Below are 13,858 nucleotides of genomic sequence, written 5' to 3'. Positions count from 1 at the left end.
GCAGGCTCCTGTTTCTGCTCACAGATCTATTAGGGGATTCTCTCCCTCCACCACACCTGCGCACAGCCAGAGTCTCAATCATAATAGGGTTTCATCATGTTCACATGATACACTTGGTGCTAGGGGGAGCAATTAGCTCCACCAACACTAGTGAGAGACCCCTGACTGTAGTGAACTTACTCCAGTTTACACTGAGATGAGATTTATAAAACGTGCCAAACTCGCCCATGATATAAATCCATTGAGTTCATCTATGATACCGTGGGGGTGAAGCTAGACCATATGCAGTACAGTAACTAAAATATGCAAATTATTTTTCATTGTACCTACCTACACTCTGCAGCATATAATATGTTTTAAAATGCTTTAGATATTTTAGAAGAAATCAGAAGCAGCAGCAAACATTGTTTTGTTTGAGGGAGAGTGGGTGTAATGTGGAAGATGTTCACACTTATTTGCTGTAGTGCTCTGGTTCTAGGGGAATGGAGCCAGGAAAAAGTAAAACATTCCTTAATCTCAGCCAAGCACCATTTTATTGTCTGAGTGAAAAGGTAACGCAGGTGGAGAGTCACACTCCCAGCAGTTAGCTGAACAGAAAACACGACCCTTTAATCAGATTTGTGCGGAAAGCATTCAGTGAGGAACAGTAGCTGCCTAGTTGTCACAAAGGAAAGAGGTTTGCAAGGGTAGCACATGCTGACCCAACAAGGAATATAGACTGCAGGTGCCAGGGCGGATGCACATTGTTAGGTCTTCCCATGCCACTTGAAAAATAAAGCAAGTCTCTGACCACCTACAAACACAGTTTAGGACACCTAAGTTGTGCATCTTTGCAGGAGCCTGATAAGCTTTTCAGGGGAAAAGGCTGAAAGCCACTGATCACCAGCCATTAACTTGTCAGCAGAAACAGCCCCACGGCTGGTCTACTGCCACAGCTCCACCAGTGGGAGTGCTAGAAGAGACACGGGGCTGACAGGCCAGCAGCATTGTAACCACCATTCTTTCTGGAGCTGCTCCGAGCAGAGTTAGGCAACACTGGGGTAGAGGATCAGCACCCAGTGTATTCCGGAACACCCAGTGGTGCTAGCAACTGTAGGAAATTTTAAGAAAAAAAGTCCTAGGACAGACAAACCCCATGAGACTTTTTTCAACCCGCACAACAGCCTCCCACACAGTCCCGAGACAACAACTGATCTTCAGCTTACCAGCATCAAGGCTTATGGTGATGTTAAAATGCAGAATGTTTCTAGTGCTGCTTAGTATAACCTAGACGGGACAAGGGCACTTCCCCAGGACAGGGGCCCTCTTGTGTGAAACAGGATCAGAACGAGCCCATAGGCAATTGCTCCAGTTATCACCTTTTCCAGCCTGTTTCTTAGCCCTACATTCCCTGGGGCTTTACTTCTCAGTCTTGGGGCAATAAATGTGACCTGCTCCCAGCTCAGGCACAAACCCTTGCCTTCACCCCCACTGAGGAGGAAATCACAGACTCTTCACTGTCCAAGAAAAGGCCATTTGCTCAGGCTAGTCAAACAATACACACCCACCTGATAGCAGCTCAGCCTCAGTATCAAAGGCCCCAGGCCATGCCTTGGAAATGGGGCTTTGCTTACGCTCACCCCCAGCGGCACGACTTTCCTGCGGGTCCTGGGGCAATAAGAGGAGGCAGAAGTTTAAGCTCCTCCAACAGCCCCCCCCTGTATTTCAGTGGTCAAAGGTAAAATATGACATTTTAAAGCCTAGTGCAGCCACTTCACAGGTCTTTGGTACAGACACTGGCCACCACAACTGACCAGCACACGTGACACCACAAGCACATGGCACATTTTGCATTTCAGCGTTTGCAGTTTTTGTTTTTTTGCCGTGTAAACAAAAGGGAAAATGCTTCCAAGACCCACGTGCCAGCCACCTGCCCAGAGTTTCTGTTTTCTTTAAAACACCCCCTATGCATAATTTATTCTATCCTTTGAAGGAGTCCAAAAGGAAAAATCCCAGCTATCGCTTCCGCTCGCCCTTCTGTGTCCTCTTCTTCTCCTTCTCCTTCCGCTCCTGCTTGGCTAGCTTGTCCTTCTCTCGCTGGTGTTTGTCTTGCTCTTTTTTCTTCTGGGACTCGTCCCGCAGAGAATCTCTCTCCAGCTTCCTCGCGTTTAAGACACCCTCCACATTTGTGTTACGGAACAGCGCTGGTTTCAAGGTAAGGAGGATGAAGGACATGCTTTGGCTGGGCTCATGTAGGTCCCTGGGCTCTCTCCCCATGGGTGTATATAAACTGGTGTGTAGAAGTCAGTGCATGCAGGCTGTAGTGGGGGCTGCCTTATTCCAGACCCACCCCTCACACTTTCCAGTAGCACCTAATATTGCAGCTTTCCTTTACCATGTCCACACTGCACTCTCTCCATGTCTGCTTTGCAGTGGACCCCAATAAAAAGCAGAAATTTAAAGGTGGCTTCTCCATCCAGGTGCTACATGCAGCTAAGCTGTGCTCCACTGCTGTGGGCCTAGGAAAGCAGCATGTATGGAAGCTGCTCTTCAGAGATTCTCTCACTTCACAGTCTGCCAAATGCTAGCCCAGTGCACCCCCAGAGCCCCTTGGCCACTCGCAGAGGGCTGCCATAAGGGCCAAGGAAGAGATTCTCCCTCAGATTGCTGAGCAGTGGTTTTTCACAGCTGTGACCATGAACAGCCTTCCTGGCTCCTGCACTACAGTTTCATGGGGTGAGGGGACTAGCCAGCAGTTCCACCAGCCCCACTCCTGGGCCCCCCCAAACCCCTGTGTGCTAGGGTGTGGTGATGCTATGGACAGCGACTTTTTATGCCCCCTGCTCAGGGCCCCAGAATCTCTCCTGCCTTGCTGAACCACATCCATGGCACTGCCATCAGGGGCTACTGCTTTGCTGTGGCCGGGGTGAAGAGGATTTGCCTCCCTAAGCCCTGGTGGCTCCCATCTAGCGGCACATGGAACCTGGCTGCCCACGCTGCTCAGACTTGTCATGCCCCATTCACCTGATCAGGACTCTGCTCCGCTGAGTAACCAGCGCTCACATACTAGTAGCCATGGCTTCTGCTACAGGTGATGTGCAAAGGGAGGGAATGGATTTGTGCCCTTGGCTTTTGCTTCTTTATGACGCAAGCCTGAAAGTTTGGGGCAGAGGGCAGAGCAAGGGAGGTGCTGCTTGGTTTTTACATTAGAACAATCAGGAATGGCAATCTGGTTACACCCCTCTTTTTCTGGAAAAGCATGTGTTGCTTTGAGATACTAAGAGCTGGACTGCCCAGGGTCTGTACCCTTAACACTACATCTTAAAAACTGAGATGGTGACAGGTGGCCAGTACCTGTGGCAGCTGATGGGATTTTTATGTACTGTCTGTTAACGTTAGGGCAAAGCCTTGGAAAAGCAGCATTTTAATTATTTTAAAATCTAAATAAATAGGTAAAGTGGTACGACCCCCTTCCGTGGGCATAGTGATAGCCATATAGAGGTCTCATCCTGGCCTAGCGTACAACTGTGACTAACCATATAACTTTACCCACGCCAGAAGCTTTGTACCACTAACCAGGTTGTTTCTAAACACATCGAAAGATAGCAGTACAAAGCATTGTGCAGAGTTGTACAAGCACCTCCCAACAGGGGCAGATCCTCAGCTGGGGTAAATCAGCTCCACTGACTTCAAAGGAGCTCGGATGATTTGCATCAGTTGTGAGCCTGCCCCAGGCGTGGCTTGGGCTCTCTCCTTGTGTAACTGAAGTGGGGAGCTGAATCTGTCAAGGAGTGCCCCTCCATCCCCATGAGTGCTGGATGCTTAAGTGAAATGTGGTTACTAAGAGGGTAATGATCTGAAGAAGTCATTCCTCTTGGGTATGCAGGGAAGAGCTGCATTTCCAAGGTAACAAAACCCAACAGTGGGCGAATGGTAACTTTCAGATTTTTATACATCAGGAAGCAGGTGAGGGCACCGATGCTGTGTTGTTCCATGGCAAGTCACCTTTAAACTCACTTCCCTTTGTATCTTACACAGTGCAAAGGCCTATGTTATTTCACCTCGCCGCTGGAACATGAGTCCCAGCACATGGTGTGATTTACAGCCATGGCTATGCAGAGCCGAGAGCAGGATACTTTTAACTTCTTAACACATGAGTTTTGAGCAGCAGTTGCCCCTTGATAACTTGATTAATTGGCTCTCTAACTGTAAACACAGCTAGGTGGAGTTTGACATTGTGGATGTGGAGGGTAGAACTAGAATTCCAGCTGTCCCACTGGTTATGGAGGAGTCACACCAATTGCTTCTGTCCTCTCTGAAAACCCCACCCTAAGTTTTTTGAGAGTGTTTAGTATTGGCCCAACTCTGCCCCCACTGAAATCAGCAGATTTACCTTGGACTTCATGGGAGCAAAGTCAGGCTGACACAGGGCACTTCTGGAAACACCACGCTTCAAGTTTAACAAGCCAAACCCAGCACCTAGTGTCAGCTCAGAGACAGGACAAAGGGAAATTCAATGCAGAACTTACAGTTCTTCCAGAAAAGCCCCTGTGGCTAGCGAGCTGGGATTTTAAAAGGATACATTTTTCTGATCCAATCGTTAGTGCTGCTGCAGTGGATCCATCCTGTTCGTCTGCTCCAGTGAGAGAACTAAGGAAACTTGGAGACTATCTATGAAACTTTGCACCTCAAGTCTCTCCTTTGTCCCAGGATCTCAAAACACATGTGACATTCATTCTTTCAACAAAACTGGTGAGGTGCCAGAGGCTGGGGCACAGACTGATCAAGGGACTTGCTCAGTGTCTCGTAGAGTGAGGAATGGAACCCAGGAGTCCGAACTCCTTTTCCTCAGCTCTAACGCCACGTAAGAGTCCCTTTATTTTAATACACCCAGCTCTCCACAGGAAAGCCTGCCCTCCGCCCACACGAAGAGCCCCACCTATTCACTCCTGGCAGAGGAGCCGCTTGACAGTCTTCTGCAGAAAGCGAAGGCTGCATACGACACATTAGCTGAGCAAACTGCTGTGACCAGCCCATTCTATTCCTGGAAATGGCTTCCATGAACAGATCTCACACGCTATTGCAGGCAGCGGCCCAGCCCATATTGTTGCTGGGGCCTGGGGTGGAGGTGGTGGATGCCAAAGTCAGTGCAAAGCGGGGGGGCAGGAAATCTCTCCCCACTGCTACCCAAACCTGCATTGCACAATTAGCTAGGCACATTAGAGCCCTTTTTACACCCTCCTCCAAAACCTCAGGGAGTAGCTGCTGCCAGAGGCAAGGAATCAAGTTCAATGGACCAATGATCTGCTCTGCTTTGATCTAGCAGGACGTAGGATGTTACTATTAGGAAAACTAGTGACAGAAAAACGAAACAGTTTCCCATAGTAACAGTTCCCCGCCTTTGATTTGCTTCCCCGGCTCATTCAGACTGTGCTGCACAGAACACTGAGCGATACAACTCCTGCCAAACCAGCTACATCAGAATAGAAGGGGGCTTGAGTGGTTCTAGGTCACTAACTAAAATCCGAAGGGGCAAGAAAGCCACGGGAGGCAGATTTAAACTTTCGCCCTCAAAAGCAGCCTGGGAAGGTGGCCAGCACACTCGCAACATGGGACTTGTGGCAGGGAAAGGATATTCCTCCTCGTCTGTTACATTGGCATACTGGGCCAGGAGGGCAGCTTTCCTCAGCTTCTCGTCCTGGGAAACCTTCTTTGGCTTCACGACGATCTGGGCCTGCTTTTCGATCATGCTGGCAATTGCCTGGATCTCATCTGGGAAGGAGAGAAATCAGGGCATTAATGAGTGCTTCCACTACTGTCAGCAGCTGGCGTCCGACATGGCCAGATAGAGGCCGTGTGCCTTTTCTCAACAGGCGATGGCTGGCGTGTCTGTCTGCAAAGCCTTTCAGTCACAATGCTTCACACACATAGCACAACTGAAATGCAGCCAACTCTGGGGAGGAGCACAATAGTCAACCAGCACACGTGGGCGGGGGGGAGTTTTGGCCAATGAAATTCCTCCTCTTACAGAAATTGCCATGGGATCTTCAGTGTTCCCACAGAGCAGACAGGTTGGACATTAAACCTGTAACCCAGCAAGTAAGGTGTGGAACTCTAGCTGTGTGCTTCAGAAAACGAAGGGCAGAGCTGGACCCTGCTGAGATTTGAACTTGTGGCTCAAGGGAGTTGGGTTATTTCAGAGCTGAGGCATCCAAGCCACTGGCTGCTCGAGGAAATGGCTCAGACCCTCGCAATCTGGTTAGACCGACCACCTTTGGCTCAAAAGAAAGCGTTCCCCCTTCTGCGTGTATACGTGGGCACCCAATACTCCTGGGGGAAGAGCGGAAGTTCACTGCTCGTTAATTTCCTTATTTCACAAGATCTTGATTTCAGCCTCAGTGTAAGGAACTTAAAGACTACCGAAACACAGAGCTTCGTGTTCTAGTAATACCAGTTGTGGCCCGATCACACAAATGGCTTCATTCAGCATAAATCAATCCCACTTCAAAGAACTATTTTAGTGGAATTTATCCTTGTAAATTAATAAGATTTAGTTAATAAAATCCATTCTGCTCTTGGTCTCTCCCTTGCAGTTTAAAGGCACACTTAAGCTAACAATCATGCCTGTAAACAAGTTTCTTTACCTGCATTGCTATCATGGTAGGTTATTAACTGAAAGACTTCTAAAAATCCATATCACCGAATGCTATTTATGCTCCCCCTCCCCCCCCATTTGTCTCAAGTTAGACAGTAAAAGTTAAGTCAGTCCTTTGTTTATAGTCAATTTTACTGTCAGCTTCTTAATACCAGGCAAAGGCCAGCAGAAGAGGTGCATTTTTCCAAAGATATCGATCTCAGAGTTAAGAGATTTAGAAAGCCAAGAAGAAAATAAGGATCTAAGTGCAATAAATCCTGATGGTTCTTCAAAGTACAAATATATATTGCTACCTACATTCTGAATGTCCACATCAGAGACATGGTCTGGAAAATAAAGCTCTTGTTGATCCAGTCAGAAGACAGGCTATTGCATGGGAGATCTAACCAGTTCACGATGTTTCAGACCCCTGTATCGTTCACAGCAGAGATGGTAAAGAGAAGGAAGTTTCTGATTTAGTCATAAGCCAGCATGTGTCTTGTAACAATCCCTTGTCCCCAGAGTGTCATTTACTTTATCTGATGAACAAGATAGCAGTACGTTTTTCCATCCACATCTGAGGCCTGGGTTGGCCGGATTTCATGACAACTGTGCAAGGCTCTTTGATGCTGGGGAAGCCACTTCTCTGTACCTCGATTGTGCTAGTTGTAAAATGGGGTTAATGACTGTGATGGTGTGCTCCCCACACTGGCCCTGAGAGAGCTGAATTAGGCCGAGTGGGCCCAATCAGCCAAATAAGCAGCAGAGGAGAGGAGGCCGCTAATTGGAAGCGAGCTCATCTTTGAGGAACAGGCAGGGTTTACATAAAGCCAAGAGATGGCACCAGAGAGAAGGCTGCAGGGTGAAGAGTGAGTCACTCTCCCTGAGGGAAGGGGGGAGAGGAATCTGAGACCTAGCAGACCCTTGGAGTCTGACTAGAATGAGTGGAAGCAGGGTAGGAAGTAGCCCAGGAGTGCGAGCAGAAAGGTTCGGGAAGCTGCAGACCTGGACTGCTTGCTACAGGGCCCTGGCCTGGAACCCAGAGCAGAAGGTGGGCGTAGGTTCCTTGCCACCCGCTGCCAAGTGGTACTGCTTGGAACAGCGAACTAGCAGACTGTCTGGGTCACTGCAGGAGTGACAGAGTCAGTGTGGCGGGCATGGGATTGCCTAACGCCACTTGGGCAGAAAGGCTTTGAAGGACTCTACCCCAGAAGGCCAAGCCACTTAGTGACCTGGCTGGAGGGCCGCGTCATGAAGAGGAGACAGCAGCTCCCGGAACTAGAGAAGGGCTGCAGAGAGAGAGACAGGGAGCAGCCACAGCACAGTGCGTGGGCCTGGTGCAGCAAATCCTCCGAACTGCCAGGAGGTGGCGTCGTCGAGTGGTGAATGGAGCACCCTGTCAAAATGACACTCGCCTTTGAGAGGTGCTTTGAGATCTACAGCTGAAAAGCCCTGTTAATACTCTGATTTACATAATGGGCTCTTAGGGGAGCACTGTTACCCGTATCATGTTGACCAAAGTTGACTGCAGCCTGTTGAAATGTGAACTAAGAAAAAAATGCAAAACAAAGACAGACTGTGCTGGAAGGAATGTACAATACCAGACCCAGCCAGAGACAGACAGCAAAGTTAGCCGCTGGCCTAAAAATTAGCAGTTGCCTCAGTGATTGTGATCTGGTTCCATTTGCTTTGTGCAAAGAGAAGATGGCACCAAGCAGCAATACGTGTACCTGGAACGTCCAACAGGCCAAATTTCCAAAGCTTAAAGCAGCTGTCGACAATTCCCTGGGAACATCGAAGTGGGAAACCTAGGAACTGTTTGAGGATATCCTACTGGATGCCAAGAAGCCACGTGGGGAAGTCTCCTGACTGTAGGCATGCCCTCTCACAGCTGGGGGTACTGTAGCAGCTCTCCTCCGGCGCCCCTGCCGACAGCCGTTGTGGCCCTGCCTCACCCTGTGACTGGGGCCTCTGGCCAGGTGACCTTTAGTCCTACCTCTTCTGAGAAAACTGAGTCCACACCAAAAGCTCCTTCCCAGCAATTACTTCCCTTTCCCTCAGCCCCTCCATTACCCCTGAGTCCCCCAAGCCTTTGAACTGCTTCTGAGTGGTGCTGGAAATACAGTTCTGTATTGTAGTTTAAATGAATTATTACTCAGAGTATTGTATTAATATGCCTAGTAAGGAATCTATTTGTCAAAAAGCATTTCCTGAATCTTTTTTGTTGTCTGTATTGTTACAGACATACTTGCTGACAGGTATTCTGAAATAAATGATCAAAAATAATTGAAACTGGTTTGATTATATGGTGTTATTCTGACAAATTTTAAAATATTGTGTGCAGAATTTTTAATTTTTTGGTTTAGAATTTCCCCCAGGAGTAGTTATTTGTGTTGTCTGTCACAGAGCAGGACCCCACCATGCTTGGTGCTGTACAGACACAGAACAAAAACGACTCTCCCTCAAAGTGCTTAAAATCTAAGTATAAAACAAGAAATAATAGATGGATACAGAAAGGGGGAGCACAAGAAAACACTGACACAATACTGGTCCTCATGATGGGCTGTGATCTCACCAAACCAGCTGCTTAACTATTCTCAAATTTTCTGTAAACATCACAGCAAAGGAGTTTTAAGGCGGGATTTGAAAGAGGATAATGAGGTAGCTTTGTGGATGTTTCGTGGCGCTCCTCCCAGACATGAGGGGCAACGTGGGCAAAAGCATGAAGGTGCTTGTTAAACATCTATACCAGTATAAAAGTGCTTATCCCAATACAGTTTATGACAGTTTGAGGAATCAACTATACTGGTATAAGCATTTTGATACCGATCATACCCCTAACCACATAGTTATGCCAGTAAAATTTAGTTACATCTTTCTTTAAAGAAGCAAAGAGAAGTAAACCCTTCCAAGGCAGGTTGCATGGTCCAGGGCTGAGCACCTATGGAAACCCAAGTGTAGCCCAAGCTGTAGATTTCTGTGAAGGGAGGTTTTACACAATCTAACAGAAGTAGTACTCTCTTCCCCCTACAGGACTATGAACCCAAACAGCAGCGGTAAAACCAACCAACCGTTCTAAGCAGAGAGTGAAAGGCAAAAATGCAGCAATGCCAATGAATAGTAAATGAGATTTGCAACCAGATTAATAATCACAGCGTTTACTGCTAACAAAGCTAGGCAGTTTTAGGTGCAAGATTCTCGTCTCGTCCCTTGTCTTACACGTGCTGTTTGACTAAGACATGCGAAGCGTCAACACTACCTGCTTTCTTTTCTGTTACACCAACATTCTGCGCTTCAGACCACTTTACGACTATTTCCCTGCAGACATCTGGCAACAGATCTTCTTCCTAGTAAGAAAAACAGAGATGTTCAGTTTCTGCACTGAAAGTCAGTCTGCTTTAAAATCAGCATGAATAAAAGACTCCTAAAGAATAAGAACAGCAAGAGCCAAGCCTGAAGTAGAGATTTAAGTGTAGCATGAAGAGTTAATAGGCTATAAGCAGTTCTTAAATTCTTTGTTGAACTGGGGATCACACACATACTTTTGGCCAACACGGAGAAGTTTTCCAAGGCCCTTACGTAGTTTAAATATCTATGACAGCCTTCAGGTGTACATTCACGTAATCCCCACACAAATATCAGCACAAAGGTTTTGATCACTTGGCAGCATTTCAGGAGATGCTGTGCTGGTATTTTTCTTTCTTTAGCGCTGGCAAGGTGTGCTGGGTTCATAGCCCTAGCGAGAGGTACCCTCTGGCTGCAGTGCAGAGCGGGCACAAGACGGGCAGCAGCAAGGCAGAAGTCTCCCACCAACAGGCAGCCTGAGCGCTGTTCTGAAAGGGAGCCCCTAAAGGAGCGTCACAGGGACTTTTTGCTTAAAACATCCCACTACTGTTTCCGCCACTTCAGCTCCCCTGGTGGCAGCATTAGCGTTGGCACCAGATGCGCTGTGTGGCATAACCCAGCTGAGAGCTGCTTCCCATGGTGAGCGGCTCATGGCAGGGGGCTGGAGGGGCTATGCCCTGATTCCACCCCCTTCCCCAAGGTCCCTGGAGCAGAGAGAGGCACTGCAGCTCTGCTTTTCCCTCTCCCCCTCCGTAGCAAGGGCTGTCAGCTAATGGGCCGCAGGGAAGGAGAGGTGGAGGGGCAGGAACCCCGCACGCTGGGGGAAGAGGTGGGGGGAGGGGGAAGATTGCCTGCTCTGCAAGGAGAGCGCAGTGGGCGGGGGGCAGAAAAGAGCGGGCCGGGCCAGGCAGGATTTTTAGTGGCACGCTGCTGTCTGCCCAGGTCCAGCAGGCAGAGCGTGCCATTAAAAATTGGCTCGCATGCCATGTTTGGCACGCTTGCCATAGGTTTGCTGACCTCTGGTCTACAGGAATCTCATCTGGCAGCTCACCAGACTCACTGGCTAACGACCCTGAAGTTCAGAAACAGATATATTCATCAGTCAAATAGTTAGATCTTGAGTGTTTCTCAGTGGACAGATGATTATGACAGACCATATTTTTTTTTATGTAGTTTTAAGGGCCTATTACAATACCATGTTATCTGACTCAGAATCAAAGGCAATTTAACCCTATATAAGCTGGTAAATGAGCAGAATTGCAAAACCTAGAGCATCCAGCCTTCTAAACAGACAACTGCATGGAGCCTCGGAAAAAACAGAGAGGTCAATCAGGACTAAGCTCTTCCCATGGGACAAAGCAAACCAGCCACAGGAAGAGAGTATCAGGGGAGCGGGAAGGAAAGTCCCAGGGTATATCCAGAGAGGGCAACGTCAGGGAGATAATAACAAGACACAGAATAGCCACATGGGTCCCAGGATGTAACCCTACCAGGGGATTTGAAAAGAGTCAGGGTTTAACAGACAGAGGACCAGAGCCCAGAGACAGAAGTACAAGAAAAAGGATGGTGGGGATGGGGATTAATAATCATCAAGAGGATGGACCCCAGGACTGGGGTACGGTATCAACACAAGTGAGGCAATTCAGAGGTCACGTGGGGATGCCTTCAGGGTCTTCGGGCATCAGGGCTGGGGGTTAACATCCCCCGGGGTCTCAAGCCCTGCGGGGGTCGGATCCAGGGAGGAACTAACACGCAGAAGACACTGGGCGGGGGGGGGTGAGCTGCCCCCCCGGTTCCAGCCCCCCCCAGTGGTCGGGGGGGAATAAGTCCTCCCAGCCCCCGGCCCCCATCGCTCCCAGCCCCCAGCGGTCGGGGAAGGACCCGGCCTCGCCGCCTCCTCACCAGGCAGGCGGCCAGGACCCCGCGCAGCGCGTCCAGCCGCTCCTCGTCGCTCTCCTCCTCCCGGAGCAGCCCCTGGATGTAGGTGGCGTAGACAGCCCGGTCCAGCCCCAGCGCGTCCAGCCGCCCCGCCAGCCACGGCTCGAAGCCGCCCGGCCCGGCCGCCGCCTCCCCGCCGCTGGGCGCCGCCATCTTGGAGCGGGCGGGTCGAAGGCGCCACACGCGGGCCGCCGAGGGGCCCTCTCTGCCCATGCGCAGGGGCTCGGGCATGCGCAGCCTTGGGCACAGGAGGCTCACGGGAGCTTTAGCACCCCCCCACCCTCGCCCAGACTACGGCAGCCGCTTGGGCCAAACTGCTGGTGTCCTCGCGCCTGGAGCCCGACCTGCCCGGCACAGGGGCAGACACACGGCTGCCCGGGGGGGGGCACGGACAGACACACGGCTGCCCGGGGGGGGGAACACGGACAGACACACGGCTGCCGGGGGGGGGGGGGCAGACAGACACACGGCTGCCGGGGGGGGGGGGGCAGACAGACACACGGCTGCCGGGGGGGGGGGGGGGCACGGACAGACACACGGCTGCCGGGGGTGGGGCCGGACAGACACACGGCTGCCGGGGGGGGGGAACACGGACAGACACACGGCTGCCGAGGGGGGGAACACGGACAGACACACGGCTGCCGGGGGGGGGAACACGGACAGACACACGGCTGCCCGGGGGGGGGGGCACGGACAGACACACGGCTGCCGGGGGGGGGAACACGGACAGACACACGGCTGCCGGGGGGGGGCCGGACAGACACACGGCTGCCGGGGGGGGGGCACGGACAGACACACGGCTGCCGGGGGGGGGGGCCGGACAGACACACGGCTGCCGGGGGGGGGGAGCACGGACAGACACACGGCTGCCGGGGGGGGGAGCACGGACAGACACACGGCTGCCGGGGGGGGGAACACGGACAGACACACGGCTGCCGGGGGGGGGCACGGACAGACACACGGCTGCCGGGGGGGGGTGCACGGACAGACACACGGCTGCCGGGGGGGGGGGGCACGGACAGACACACGGCTGCCCGGGGGGGCGGGCACGGACAGACACACGGCTGCCCGGGGGGGGGGGCACGGACAGACACACGGCTGCCCGGGGGGGGGGCACGGACAGACACACGGCTGCCCCGGGGGGGGGAGCACGGACAGACACACTGCTGGTTCGCTAGAGGGCTGCCTGGGCGGGGATGGACAGAGGGACAGACACACGGCTGGCTCGCTAGACAGCTGGCTGGACGGACAATGTGAAGGCGAATTCCCCACTCTGGCACTTCCGAGTGCAGAAGGTGGGGCCCACAAGGATTCTAAAAATTAATACTGGCCACTCCAGGCTTGTATTAAACTCCCAAGGTTACAGGTTTTCTCTGACCTTGGATGGGTAGATGCTGCCACCACCCAAGTGCAAAACCCCCATTGAAGGAAGGGGCACTTGGGAATTCCTTCCTGTGGAAAGAAAAGGAGGACTTGTGGCACCTTAGAGACTAACCAATTTATTTGAGCATAAGCTTTCGTGAGCTGCAGCTCACTTCATCGGATGCATACTGTGGAAAGTGTAGAAGATCTTTTATACACACAAATCATGAAAAAATACCTCCCTCCACCCCACCCACCTGCTGGCAATAGCCTATCTAAAGTGATCACTCTCCTTACAATGTGTAGGATAATCAAGGTGGGCCATTTTCAGCACAAATCCAGGGTTTAACAAAAACGTCTGGTGGGGGGGGTGGTTAGGAAAAAACAAGGGAAAATGGGTTACCTTGCATAATGACTTAGCCACTCCCAGTCTCTATTCAAGCCTAAGTTAATTGTATCCAATTTGCAAACGAATTCCCATTCAACAGTTTCTCGCTGGAGTCTGGATTTGAATTTTTTTTGTTGAAGAATTGCAACTTTCATGTCTGTAATCGCGTGACCAGAGAGATTGAAGTGTTCTCCGACTGGTTTATGAATGTT

The 13,858-nt window shown here is 51.0% G+C and overlaps 1 protein-coding gene across 1 annotated transcript; it reads right to left on the bottom strand.

Moving 5' to 3' along the window:
* Positions 1 to 510: 510 nt before the first annotated feature.
* CCDC43 (coiled-coil domain containing 43) lies at positions 511 to 12,089 on the bottom strand. The gene is made up of 5 exons (XM_084615738.1): positions 11,861 to 12,089; positions 9,873 to 9,960; positions 5,616 to 5,751; positions 4,562 to 4,620; positions 511 to 2,183 (listed from the first exon to the last, which is right to left on the bottom strand). The coding sequence occupies exons 1-5, from the start codon at positions 12,047 to 12,049 to the stop codon at positions 1,996 to 1,998; spliced, it is 660 nt and encodes a 219-aa protein (XP_084471864.1). The 5' UTR covers positions 12,050 to 12,089; the 3' UTR covers positions 511 to 1,995.
* Positions 12,090 to 13,858: the final 1,769 nt, after the last annotated feature.

The sequence above is a fragment of the Lepidochelys olivacea genome (genome assembly GCF_965140295.1).
Source record: "Lepidochelys olivacea isolate rLepOli2 genome assembly, chromosome: 27".
Taxonomy (NCBI): domain Eukaryota; kingdom Metazoa; phylum Chordata; order Testudines; family Cheloniidae; genus Lepidochelys; species Lepidochelys olivacea.
This window is presented reverse-complemented; position numbering and strand designations above follow the sequence as displayed.